Source organism: Gadus macrocephalus, chromosome 4, assembly GCF_031168955.1.
Source record: "Gadus macrocephalus chromosome 4, ASM3116895v1".
NCBI classification, from domain to species: Eukaryota; Metazoa; Chordata; class Actinopteri; order Gadiformes; family Gadidae; genus Gadus; species Gadus macrocephalus.
Window position 1 is genome coordinate 6,092,692 of NC_082385.1, and position 14,212 is coordinate 6,106,903.

General features: G+C 44.4%; 1 protein-coding gene across 2 annotated transcripts in view; it reads right to left on the reverse strand.

The window, feature by feature from the left end:
• gfra2b (GDNF family receptor alpha 2b) overlaps positions 1 to 11,816 on the reverse strand; it is a 64,922-nt gene extending 53,106 nt beyond the window's left edge. The window contains exons 1-2 of one of the 2 annotated variants that reach the window (XM_060049689.1): positions 11,003 to 11,816; positions 9,789 to 10,109 (exon numbers count right to left, since the gene is read on the reverse strand). In XM_060049689.1, the coding sequence (XP_059905672.1) occupies positions 9,789 to 10,109; positions 11,003 to 11,042 (361 nt within the window). In that variant the 5' untranslated portion in view covers positions 11,043 to 11,816. The remainder of the gene's footprint in view (positions 1 to 9,788; positions 10,110 to 11,002) is intronic. The other variant, XM_060049690.1, reaches the window with a different exon arrangement.
• Between the last annotated feature and the right edge of the window lie 2,396 nt (positions 11,817 to 14,212).

The window sequence follows — 14,212 nt, forward strand, 5'->3', positions numbered from 1 at the left end:
GGGAGGACAAAATAGAAAGATCCACTTCAATTAAGTCAAGGACATGAAGTTCACATGATGGTTCGAAACAGGAGATTTAATTTCACTGTAAAAAAAAACTAAACACGAGATAAGTGTGTGTTTGGACTCCATTAATTAGCCTAAATAATACATTTGTTTTGTATATCATACAGTATTGTGATATATACTATAATTTTTTTTTAGCGAAAGTGTGTGTTTATGTGCGTGCCAACAGGGATATGCATGCCAACAGGGATGACTGAATGAGCAAACAGTAAACAGAGTTGCCTCTCTACAGAGCAATGCTAATCAGCTTCCATTAGCCTGCATGCTAAAGAGCTCACTCATTAGCCTGCACGCAAACACACAAGTCATTAGTTAGACTGGTAAATTAGCCATTTATTTAAGGCAATGCTAAATACTCAGTCAATGTTAAGTGTCTCATTTGCCAGGCGAAAAATCCTAAGCACCTTGGCAATTAGGCATCTGTAAAGGCCATTTATTGGCCCGTGCGTCATGGCGAGACATTTCTCCTATTGTCTCGTTATGGCGGCACTTCGGTCCAAATGATTATGGAAATGACAGAACAAAGTCGTCTTTGGTGAAGAACGCGCTCTCATAAAAGGCCCAGCGATGAATCACTCTGAGCAGGGTGGAGCTGTACAGCCGGGGTTGTTTGTCACATCTTCAGTTCAGAACGATGAGCGACACGCAGGCTTAGAGATGAGGGTTTGAAACAGGGTGGTGGTGGTTATTTAATTTGGTCTCCCCTGTCGGCCCACAGTGTTTTGTAACGGCGGTGAACTGCAGGATGAGGCAATCAGTCAGGCAGCTCGGCAGTAAGCCATAAGCAGGGTCGGCCTGTAGTTCCACATTTGCTGGAGGAACAACCCCATGGCAATGCACGACAAAAGCCCGCCGGACCCGTCTGACCGTTTAAAACGATACACTACTGACTAAATAAGTGAGGAAGACACTCAGGCACTTGCATATATTAACCTTGACTTACTCTCCTGTTTATATATCTGCTCATAGTGTGTACATATTCTTAATTTAACCGGGTTTTATATGCATTTAAAAGAAGCATGTATCCCTCTTTTAATTCCTATTACTGCCCTGTACTTTTGGCTGTGATAATTCCCCACCTGGGATTAATAACGTACATTATCTTGTCTCAAAAGCACTCCTGCACCGCGGAGGTCCTCCTCGTTACTTCATGTCCTGTCTGACCTAGCGCGGCAATTACCATTAGCAACAGATTGCAAAGTTTTGCTCCAAAGTGATGAAAAATAAACTTTGGAGAAAATGTTCAGAGGTAAGGTTACCAATGATGAGGACTTCTTGAGGGGGATTGTGTTTATCGTGCTGTGGAGGGCATACCGAATCACCTCAAACCGAGCGAGGCCGGTTTGAGGTGAGCGAGGCCGGCCATAAATACTGCAACGCCCCTGCGAAGGTCTTAACAGATAATATGTGTAGCTTTTAAAGTTTAATGGATTTATTTTTCAGATGGTACCACAGAGTCAAAAGTTCAATCTTTCAATCATTACCAAGCATGGGGAGGGGGGGGGGGGGCAACGCACTTTACACTTCAAAAGAATGGATGCAAGAAGAAGAATATCTAAAAGACAAAACCCGTTGTGTAATTCAAAGTGTAAAGGAATAACATTACACGCCAAAAAGAATATCAGGACAAGTTCCCCCAAACGGGTCATGTCCAGAATCGCTTTTGCTTTCATGCCGCTGTGTAACACACCACTTCACCCGGTCCGGCGCCGAGCATCATGGGTAACAGCTGCGGTTATGAAGTGGCGGGGGGGGGAAGGCGGTAGGTAATTGAGACCTCTGGCTGACGGCGAGTCCTCTCCCCCAGCAGGACAGAGAGCCGAGGTTAAGACATCAGCCGGCGATGGAGCAAGTTAGCCATGACTAATGCCCCAGCCTGCAGCCTGACCCCCTACATCAGCCCAGCCCCCCACCCCCACCTCTACTTCCACTGACCCCCCCCCGTCCCTCCCTCCCCCAAGGGACAGCTCAGGTGAATCTCTGTATAGATTATCGCAAAGCCTCTTCACCGAATTCTTCCCCGAGGCCAACGGGCTTTTCATTCAGATAGAGCCCGGCTCCTTTCAAACACAGCCATGCCCGGGACTCATGTTCACCAGCCAAACTCGGAGTTTGGCAGATTATCTAATGCACACTGCTCATGCATGGTAAGACAACGTTCAAGTAGCTAATATCGTATTTCCTAAATAAACCGGATTAAGATATGATAGGCTTTGTGTGCTTTATCAACTTCCCCATCTTTATATTTGCATACAGCTAACACCTACATATATAACTACGATATATATAATGTAATATATTGACGTAATTCAATAGTATTACTTTGATATACATAATACAACCATGATATACATATATATATACATAAAATGTATTGATATATACATATCTATCATTCCTCTGATGCACATATCATATCTAGGAATAAAGAAGACATATTCCATATAATACATTCAACCTTTCCTGTATATGTAAATAGAAAGTATTCAATATGCAATAGTTATACTGAAGCCCATTAAGTCTATAAGGTCTATAAGGGAAGAAGAATGGGGAAGGCTTGATCTGTAAAGCTGTATTATGCAGCCTAGAATCCTTAGCTGACCTGGACAATCTGGAGGAGGTTGCAGAGGAGAGGATAAGTAGGAAGCTGCCGCTAACCTTCAGAATCTTGCCATCCTCTCTATGAGGCGCTAGTGAAAGTTTGTGGAAAACGTAAAAAAAAATCTTCTAAATAAGCACAAGTCCACAGAACACCTAATTTGGTTCACATGCTCTGTGGTCATCCGAATACCAGGGCTTGCCCGAATACATCATTTCAAGCTATGGATATTTGTTAGGTTTCCACACGAATATCGGAATGTTTGAAGGAGAAAGAAAGAGAGAGATAAACGCCATTCACAGTGCGTTGGGCTATCTTTCACTGCCTGTAAAGTAGCAAGCGGAGGTCACTGTTGCAGAATCTACTATTTAACAACTGATCCTTTTTTTCCTTTTCATTTCTAAAGTGGTTCAATTGTTGAAACAAATGTATTGTTTAAGTAGCAAAAATACAATATCACTTAAGTGGCTTTCGCATCCACTCATCGGGGTCAGACTCGGTCACGGCAGAGCTTCAATGCAGCCTGAAGGTTTTCCGGAACACACAAGGTTTCCAAAGTAGGAGAGTAGACCTCCTTCCAATTATCACAAAGCAAATAGTTGGTTTGAACATTGATCAAGGTTTTGATTCGTTTTTCCCAGCAGGAAGTGCCGTACTCCCGGTGATAAATCACACAGCCGCTATTGTGGTGGACGGATCGCCATGAAAGGAAACCGCTAGCTCTTCTAATCATGTTTACTGAATAACCAATACGTTATGATTGGTAGGTAGAGATTTTGGAGTCGTTTGAACATAGAAAAAGCTTTCAATACCTTTTTAAAACCCGTCTAAACCATTAACCCGCTGCCATCGGGGGGGGTAATTGGCTTCTGTATGCTCACACTGGATGGCAGCTGTCAAAGGGCTCCCGGAATATTAAAATGTTTTTTTTTAATCAAACTACAAAACTCACAAATGGAAACTCGGTTATCCCATATTTGGCCATTGTGATGAAGGCAGCTGTTACCTCAACTAAAGCCTTGCAAGAAAGCGTTCTGGGACGTCTAGTGCCCTTACATATATATTTTATCACTGGGATATTCCGACGAAATGTAACTTATCCTTCTACCTTCAGTTCCGAAATAGGCATAAACATTCAAACATAATTTTTTATTTATAAAAAAACTTTATATTCAAATTCATTGATAACAATTTTCAAAAGGAATTTTGATTGTCTAAAATACGTTAGACTTCCACATGAGAAGGTTCCAGGGCCTTGAAACCTTTAAGGCACAAAGATGACATCCACCTTAATAGGTGGGCTATAATTGCCCTCCTTAATTGGTGTCGCTCAAAAAGTGATGTTAGTCCATTTCAAAAAAATCGCAAAAAACATATAAATGGCGTTTCCTCTCAACCCATGACTCGGGTTCCCATCCAATCACCGGGTGACTTATCTCTTCGCCCCCAGATGGCGTGCGCATGTGAATCCCCAGGAAAATATGGTTCCTGGAGTCTGTGATGTGTGCGGGCTGTGAATACCTATCAAGACGTATGCAGTCCTAGTTATATTTGTATTCTTCTTATCTAAATATGACAGCTGGATTTCTCTCCGCGTATTAATAAAGGTTTATCTTATCTTATCTTATCTTATATCACCACTCACGTATGAAATTCTCTGTTCATTGTCCCGTAAAAGAGGACGTTGAAAATCACACCACCATTAATCCCCCTCTAATGCAGTGTAACACTATTTGAACACTCGATTTTAACACTAGTATTAAGAGCCTACGCGATAAACACATTCGTCAACTTGATGATCTTGTTATTACTGCTTTGGAAAAAGTACCTTTTCTCTGTGGCTTTCTTGTCTCAGGAAATAAAGTGTTTGTCTGGCCTAGTGTTGCTATGCCTCAGGCTTTATGGGGAAACGTTGTTTTTTTCTTTCCTCTTTCGGCCATAGGCGACTCTTTTAGATAGTGTGGCTGTGTGCTGTTAGCTGCTCAGAAGATATAGAAACTCTTTGGTTCAGAGGGAAACAATGGACTGCAGGGGGGAGTGGGGACCAACATTACTAAGCGGCTCCAATTCCAAATCTGGCATAAATATCAAGGTTATGGCGCATGGTAGACCATTAAGGATAAAATATGTGTTCATATAATGTCTTATAACAAAGCCGGATGTCGTGGTGTTATCTTCAGAGTTTCTCCACGCTATTGTTTCTGTGTTCATTAAGAGGCTGATTGGGCCTGCAGGGGAGGCAAGTTTGGCATCTCAAACTTTTAGAAATGAACATTATCTTCCGATGCAGTGCTGTGCAAAATATAAATTGCTTTTTACTTTCAGTGAAATCGCAGTTGTTGAGAATGGAATAGACTACACATGTGGATATATATATATATATATATATATATATATATATTAGAGCTGTCAGTTAAACGCGTTATTAACGGCGTTAACGCAAACCAATTTTAACGGCGTCAATTTTTTTATCGCGCGATTAACGCAAATCTTTTATTTAAAAAAAAAATATATATATATTCTTTGGCTCATAACAAAGAAGCAGTAGCCTGACTGCTATGTTCAAATGACATTTGTTCAAAGCAGTCTAAAGGACTGCTTAGATTTTGATTGCACTATAGGCTCTTTTTTTGTATCTTCCTGTTTTGATCAGTATATGCCAATGTTGTTATCAATAAAAAATCATTTGCACAAGGCAAGCCGATGCACTTCACCATGTTGATAAGAGAATTAAAACGAGATGAATTAATGGGACACAGAAATCAAGGGATATTTAGCATAGAAAACTAATTTGCGATTAATCGCGATTAATGTGAGTTAACTATGACATTAATGCGATTAATCACGATTAAATATTTGAATCGCTTGACAGCTCTAATATATATATATAATATATAGATAATATATCCACATGTGGATATATATATATATATATTCACATAAACATGTATATCTATATATATCATCAGCATATCATGTATGTGTGAGAATGCAGGTATTCACGTATTAATAGCTCAATAGCTCAATTCCTAACAAGAACAGAGATGATAAACTTTCACATTTAGTGTTGAAAAACAGGAATTAAAGTGGGAGCAGTTTTGCGAATAAAATAAAAAATGTCCACATTAATTCCCGAAGTAGGCTACTGTTGGACTAAACTGCTTTCTATTAAATCAGCTCTATTTTTGTATGTAATTTCTACAGAGCCACACTTATCTTGTCTCTAGAGAGTACTACTACAACGACCTCATTCCTGTTGCCTCCCTGCCTGCCAAGAAGCGGGTTTGGTGTTTACGAAGGCGATAAAACAATTACGGAGGCTAATTGGTTATTTATTCAATTGAAACATAATTGGGTCGTTTAAAATACCTTCCGATTCACAATAAAGGGTGGAAGGAGAATAGACACTCAAAGGAAAACGGGATTCTGGGTAACTAGCACAGGCAACTATCTAACCTCACTGTATTGTATTTATTCCGATACTTTTCCTTAGGATTCCTACGAAAAACCATTTCCTTTGACCTCATTGGGTGGCTGCCTTAATTCTGCCTGACCTACTTGACTCTAAACATCTCAATGACCACCAGAGGCGGCCCCTGAAGATGGGGAATATCCCCGTGACATGTGTATGCATTCTACATACATAACAAGTTCTGGCGAGTGGCTCAATCATTCACAGTCGGTGCCTGGCGAAGACAGATTATACGTATGCAGTTCAGGGAATGAATCTCTCTCTCCGTTGGGCCCTCCCAAGGAACCACAACCTTTTTGTTGTCCGACCGGCGGATTACAGCCGGAGGTTGTGTTTTTTTTTACATCTATTGACTTGAAATTGACTTGACTTGAAATTACCTTTAGCGCATGTTAAAGGGGAACCGTCACGCCCGGGTAATTTTCTAATATAAGGGACTACTGCTTCAAACGAATGTTGTTAAAAAAAAAAAAGCATGTTTTTAGCACAACAAAAAAAAAGCAATGAAAAAGAGAGCATTGATGTCATTGGGCCAGGATTTGCACCACTTATTCCACGGATAGACACTTTTTCATAAACACATGTATCAAGCAGTACTGTTGTATTAGAAAATGGTGTGTGTGATGGTTCCCATATGAGTATATTTAATGTATGTGTAATATTTATCATATATAGTATGCATTTGGTGCGTTCGATTATTTGGGTGTTGGGCAACTGACAATGCTCATGGGCACCTGTGATTTGGGTCAAACATCAACATAACCCAAGGCCTGTTCACCTGCATATCACAAGGTTACAAGGCACTTCAGGCCAGGTACCTCCACCGGCCTCTGCTACCACCTCTGTTCTGGGTGAGATGGGGGCCAGACAACCACAGCACCCCAGCCACGTCCATCTGCACATCCCCATGATATGTGTTGCGGTTTGGGTAGCCATACCAGCCAGGGGTCTTCTGGTCTGGGTGAGAATGACCACACATCCGCACCATCACAGGCTCGTTCACCTGCTTATCCCCTGAAGGCTATTCCTGCAGCACTTTGGGCTCCAACATTAGCATGTACATGGTTAACCAGGGCATTAGCATAATCCTGTGGCAGCAGCTGTCTTGCCTGTGCCCTCACACAGTTCCTAATTAGAGGAGCGGGTCTCGCTTGCACGACATTGACAGTGTAAGTCATCCAGGTGCTAAAGAGCTGACTCTGGTGGTCACGGCAAATTAGAAACAAAGCTCTGGAAGTGACCACGGCCCCTCCAAGTCCTGATTCCCGAGTCGGATTGTAATACGGAATGATAGCAGGATAGCAGGATATGGATAGCAGATCATTTAAAAACTGAGGACTAATTCAAAGGTTGATCATTGTTTGTTTTATGTCAACTGCGCTAAACTCCTATTATCATCCTCTATTTTTTGTTTAAGTAATTTTTTTTAGCCTTTTGTTTTATTTAGTTATGTTTTAGTTTATTGGTTGTCCATTCTGGAAGGTCAATCCTTTGTCTCCGGCTATGAGTCATCTTTTCTTCCAGGATGTTCCCCATTCCGAGTTCTTAAGTCCAGTCGTAACACAAAACCTTCACACACATCCTTTGCAATAGTAAAAAAAAACATGCAGTTTTTGGAGACAACAACTCTGAAATTGGACGACTCAAACTGGCTCACCTTCAGATTGTAGTCCATAATATGTGCATTTGGTCGTTGGTTGATAAATCTTAGATGCTCACCTTTCTGCCCAGCAAATGCTTACAGCAATCTTCTCTCATCCATAATAAGAAGGGAAGATCCCAGGGAAACACACCTTCCTTCTCCTCAGGGATTTGGGGATAACATCCCCTGTGGAGCTTGGATCTATTGACTTGAAATTACAATTGAAGCATACATAATAAAATACATGCATTAGTATGAACGTGGTGTGGTGTGGGATTTGTTGAACCGCTGGGGGGGATCTGTCTACATCCCGATATTTGACGTACATCGTGAAATGACTTGTGCGTCTGTGAATGCAGGTTGGGACTCTGCTCTACTGAGTATTGCATTCATCATCTCGAGAGAAACACGAAAGTCAAATTCAGAATGATAAGATCTTTTCAATTGGTTAGCTTTTCCAAATGTGTTGGTGAGTGCGTGAGACAATGTGTGTTTGCCAGTGCATGTTTTTGCGCTCACAACACAGAATTCGAGATGTGTGTGATGAATGTGTGCGCACTCGTAGCACAATCTTGGGAATGTGCCTTACTGAAACTTCAGACCAGTGTGCAGGTTTATGCATTGTATGGATGCGTGTGTGTGCATGTGTGTGTCTGTGTGTGCGCGCGCGCGTGTGTAAGTATTCACTGCTTAGACATGATGGCTGCCGTAGAAGAGAACAAAGAGAGAGGCTCCTAATGAGTTCTACCACTACTGAGACCCAAACTAGGCCAGCCACGTGTGTGTGTGTGTGTGTGTGTGTGTGTGTGTGTGTGTGTGTGTGTGTGTGTGTGTGTGTGTGTGTGTGTGTGTGTGTGTGTGTGTGTGTGTGTGTGTGTGTGTGTGTGTGTGTGTGTGTGTGTGTGTGTGAGTCAGAACACAATGCAGGACAAGCACCAGACCTGTACCAACACAAGCCATGAGACTGGTGTTAGGGGGGGGGGCCAGCTCTCGCTCTCGACCAATGACAAACCTATCTACTAAATCTTCATTTTGTTTGATTTGCTGATTCGTCCTTGAGCAGATACTTCCTTACAAAGATAATCTTTCATAAAGTCGAAAAGTGGAATGAGCTGGTCAGCGCTAGACATCTTGCTCAATGATGCCTACAGGTAGACTGCAGACAGTGGGGTTTGAGACACCAAAGCGTTGGCTAGCCACCAGTGTTAGCGAGCTATATTCAGCCTCTAGCAGTAGCAAGCTTTATCCAGCCTCTAGCGTTAGCGACATTTATCCGGCCTCTAGTGTTAGCAAGCTTTATCCACCCTCTAGCGTCAGCGAGCTTTATCCAGCCACTAGCGGTAACCAGTAGTATACTAGCCAGCATTTACAAACCAACAGCATAAGCTGGCGTTAGCAAGCCTTTGGCAGCATTATTCAACCACCTGCATTAGCCAGTGCTAGCCAACCACCTGCATTAGCCAGCGCTAGCTAACCACCTGCATTAGCCGGCGCTAGCCAACCACCTGCATTAGCCAGCACTAGCCAACCACCTGCATTAGCCGGCGCTAGCCAACCACCTGCATTAGTTGGCGTTAGCCAACCACCTGCATTAGTTGGCGTTAGCCAACCACCTGCATTAGCCAGCGTTAGCCAACCACTTTGGTTAGCTAACCACTTCAGTTAGCCAGCGCTAGCCAACCACCTGCATTAGCCTTCATTAGCCAACACCTGCATTAGCCACTTTGGTTAGCGAACCACTTCAGTTAGCTGGCGCTAGACAACCACCTGCATTAGCCGGCGCTAGACAACCACCTGCATTAGCCGGCGCTAGCCAACCGCCTGATTAGCCGGCGCTAGCCAACCGCCTGCATTAGCCAGCGCTAGCCAACTACTTCAGTTAGCCAACGCTAGCCAACCATCCGCATTAGCCAGCCATGCAGGTGAGCCAACCCAACCACCGCTCTCTCTCTCTCTCTCTCTCTCTCTCTCTCTCTCTCTCTCTCTCTCTCTCTCTCACTTACTCTTACCCTTACCCTCGCTGAGCCCCATGTGGATGCTCCAGTAGTTCTGCAGGCACTGCAGTTCCTTCTTCATGCCCCGCTTGCAGCGGCAGTCGTAGAGCGGCGAGTCCTGCAGCACCTCCAGGGCGCCCTGGCACTCCTTGGAGGCCAGCATGGTGCTGCGCTCCTTGTCGCCGCCCGACAGGCACTGGCGCATGATGCGGAAGCGCGAGCTGCACTGGCCGTTCTGGTTGCACAGCTCCGAGGCACGCACGCAGTCCAGGGGCTCCCGCCACCCCGACGACGAGACGGCGAGCTGGGCGGCTCCCGTGGCGTGGACGCCCTCATCTGGCGAGGTGGGGGGGGGGGGAGGAGGATGAGTTAGAGTTCACGGGATTGAGGTGGTCATACTGGGTGTGGGTGTGGGTAGGTGGGTGTGAGGGTGGGTGCATGGGTGAAGGGGTGGTGAGTTTGGTATGGTTAGGATCATGTGACTTCTGTCTAAAGGTAATGGGTTATTGTTGACCCCAACCCCCCCCCCCCCCCCCCCCCCCCCCCCCCCCCACCCCACAATTAACTTTGTGTTTGTATACTTTCTCAATAGTGATTGAAGATGCTTTGGAAAAGTCACTGATATCAATAAGTATGATTTTACATACTACAGAGAGTTGCGTAGGTCTACTTGCATAGGGACATCAAGACGACGCAGGTAAAAATAAATAATAAAAATAAGCTCCTAAGGCTCAATAAGTATCTAAAAATGCATTGGGCTAAGTGTTACCTTTCCTGTAATTAAAACTACATGCTTGACAATTTGGAGCAGAGCGCTGTTTCCATTTAAACCCAAAAATATCATCCGCACGGTGGACAGTTCCGGTGGCGCAACCCCAGAATGGACGACACGCGTTCCAGCGCACAGGCGGCTCAAATTCCACCACCAATCAATCCGTTTTGGGGCCACCTGACAAGCTCTAGGTTATTACAAATATCGATTTAATCGCCCTCGACCAAAATAGCAGCCATTATTTTAGTTATCGGCAGTTATGGACACGCCTGCGTGAATACATAGTCAACCATTGTAATTCAAACTCATGAGTGGCATTTAATTTGTTAAAGGCTACAATGGACATGAGGAAAAATGTAACCGGGCGTAGGTAAGGAAAGACCCCCCATTTCCCCCTTACCTGTGTGAAGGCCGTACCTGTATGTATGTATTGGTGGGAGCGAACGAGGTAACTTACCTAATAGTAACAATAAACTGACAATATGCACCAGCATCATGGCGCGCAACAGTAATCCAGAGCCGTCAGGCGGAACGCCACTGATTTCCCGCGCTCCCCCACCCCAACCACCTTCTCCACCCCCCCACCTTTCAACGCAACTGGAAATCCGTTATCCGGGGAAAAATTTCCGACATGGTGCTCATCCGATATCCGCCAGCCAAAGACTCCAACCGGCGCGCTGATCACGGGGATACCAACTACAGAAGAGTCCACGGGAATCCTTCCTCTTTGGAGTTAACCATTTTGTCGTTCGTCATGCGGTAACATCCAAACCGGTATCGGCAGTGACTTCGGGACTCCTTCTTCCTCGTGCGTTGAAGACTTTACAAAGACCGCGTTGTCTTCCTCGGCGCGCAAATATTTCCCGCTCCAACTTTCCGGGTCTCGTTCGCGTGGTAGGAAACGGTGAACTTGTGCCACGCAGACAGAGACTGCACACACAACCACACACACACACACACACACACACGTCACACACACACACACGGTTCTTGACAATGTTTTCTTTCCGTCTCTCGCTCTTGTACCTATGTTTCGCTCCCTATTCCTCTTCCTCGTCTAATGCCAGTGATATCCATGTGTGCACCGGTTCAATCGATTGATTAGTAGAGTCTGACGACGCAGCATCTCCAAAGGGCGCACTCGACCCAGAAACATTTCCCCCCCTCCCTCGAGTTGAAATTGACTCAAGTTGCGCGTCGTGCGTCCACTTGCGACTCCCGTGGAACGTGGAAATGGCTGGCAGAGTGACGACGGCTGAAAAGCTTTTCTTCACCCCCTCCACCATCAAAACCCCCCCCCTCTCTCTCTCTCTCTCTCTCTCTCTCTCTCTCTCTCTCTCTCTCTCTCTCTCTCTCTCTCTCTCTCTCTCTCCCTTTCTCTCTCTATCTCCCTTTCTCTCTCTCACCCTTTCTCTCTTGCTTGGTATATATTTTTCATTTTTTTCTGTATGAGTGTTTTTTATGTAATTTTCTAAAGGCAGGTTTATCCAACATTTCATTCATTCCTATAATTTCGCTATTGGCAAGGCAAAGATGCCCGTCTATTTAGGCCACAAAATAAATATTGAAAGCAACCTTGATGTTGCTTCTGAAGTTGTTTTTTATCGGACTGTTGAGGCCGAGAATCACGATGGATTATAGATAACAAAGAAATGCAAGACTTAGAAACTTTCAGCAGGAGGTGGTTACGAAGCAGCTTTGTGCAGAAATAAAGAGGAAGTGTTTGAGGTTGGCTGGCCTGTTGGGAGGTTGGATTTGTCGGTTTTATGATATTCATTGAGGTTATTATCACTCTCTCTCTCTCTCTCTCTCTCTCTCTCTCTCTCTCTCTCTCTCTCTCTCTCTCTCTTTCTCTCTCTGTCTCTCGCTCTCTCTGTCTTTCTCTCGCTCTCTGTCCCTCTCTCTCTGTCCCCCTCGCTCTCACTCTCTCTCTGGCAAGGTGGTGTGTGTGTGTGTGTGTGTGTGTGTGTGTGTGGAGGGTCCCTGGGGGTTTAGAATTTCACACACACCGTAACTTCGATGGCGCCGGAGCTGCTTCTGCTGCAGTGCATGACCGCGAGGTGCATGGCTGCCTTCAAAGCAGATAAATACACATGAATGTCTGCTCCCACGCTAATATACACTAGGGTTCCAGCATTGCTGCCGGGGGGGGGGGGGGGGGGGGCAGCACGCACACATCTATACTGCGTAAGAGATAGGCTACACAACATCTGGTTTCATTAGGCTTACAAACCCTGGCATCCCCATGCACGCACGTGGGATTCATGGGAAGGTTAGCTCTTAGTGTTCCCGAGATGACTTTGACGTTGCTCCACTCGCAATGTTGAGTTTGTTTTTTTTACAGACGGCCCCGTCGACTCATTGCTGCTGCAGCTAGCGTCCTCCGTACAGTTTAATAAATTCCCTGAGCCCCATGGAGGGGGAACATCTGCGAGGACTTCCACAACTTTCACCACACGCAGGCCACTTTTTACTCTGGGGCCGCTGTGGAACCCGAATACATTTGGCTAGGCCATAGATATGAATGTATTTCCATGTATTATTCAGCTGCATGGCAGATGGGACGCACAAAAAATAAAGCAATGGTTTGAATTTTTGAATTTGTAATTTTAGGTTAGCCTTTTTAAATATATGAATACAAATGAAGTCATGATTCGTCTGGAGCTTTTTGGAGATATTACAGTCTTTTATAAAGCTAATACTATATTGAATTATTATGCATTATTTTGAATTATGATGCAGGCTCTAAGACTCTAGCTTTTATTCAGAAACACACGGATATTGTTTTATTCTGTGTATTCAGGGGGATAAAAATCATCTACATTAGTAGCCTTTTGATTTCCACCGTCAAACTTTAGCCGATTTTTTAGCTGCGCTTTAGCTAAATGTCAGCTGTTTTATGGCTTAACATTAGCTAAACGATAGCTGCTCTTTAGCTGTACCATCTGCAACTTTACCATCTGCCACGAGAGAAACACAGGGATCTAGTTTCTAAAGCCTTTGCGATAGCCCTATTGAGTTTCAGTGGCTTCCCTATCACCGACTATCACTATCACAGAGTCCCAGCTCGGGTGCACTCACCGCAGTACTGAGGTAATGGAGCAGGACATGGGGGTGTCCAATGCAGAAGAAGCATCTCCTATAGGCCTCGTGCAAGCTAAGAAGGACCCTCTCTGGAGAAGGTCGCTGTGTGCCATGCACTGGAGATGGTGGCCATTTGTATGCCGCTCCCTCGCTGGTGAGCCTTGGAACATTCCAGAATTCCAAACAGAGGCAGTTATACCGCCCTTTCAAGCATGGTGAACGCCGTCCATAAGTTGTGTATATACTTCATAAACATCACTCAGTCGATAGAATAGAAGGTCATAATACGGTATACCTATAGGAATATCAACTATTCCCTGTAGTTTCTCTACATTGAAGACATTTAGCAGACACTTTTATCCAAAGCGACTTACAATATCACAATTATGTATCTCTAGTATATAAATGTAGCCCAGTTAGAAATATCTCCTTTTCACTTCACTAGTGTTTTTCCTTGTGATAGAGATCCAGACCCACAATGTCCATGTTTTAATATAACGTAGTTGAGATTGCGAGTGTACAGTTATGTTATATTTACACGGGCGGAACGTACTGCACCTGCTTTAGACTCGACCACAATCTG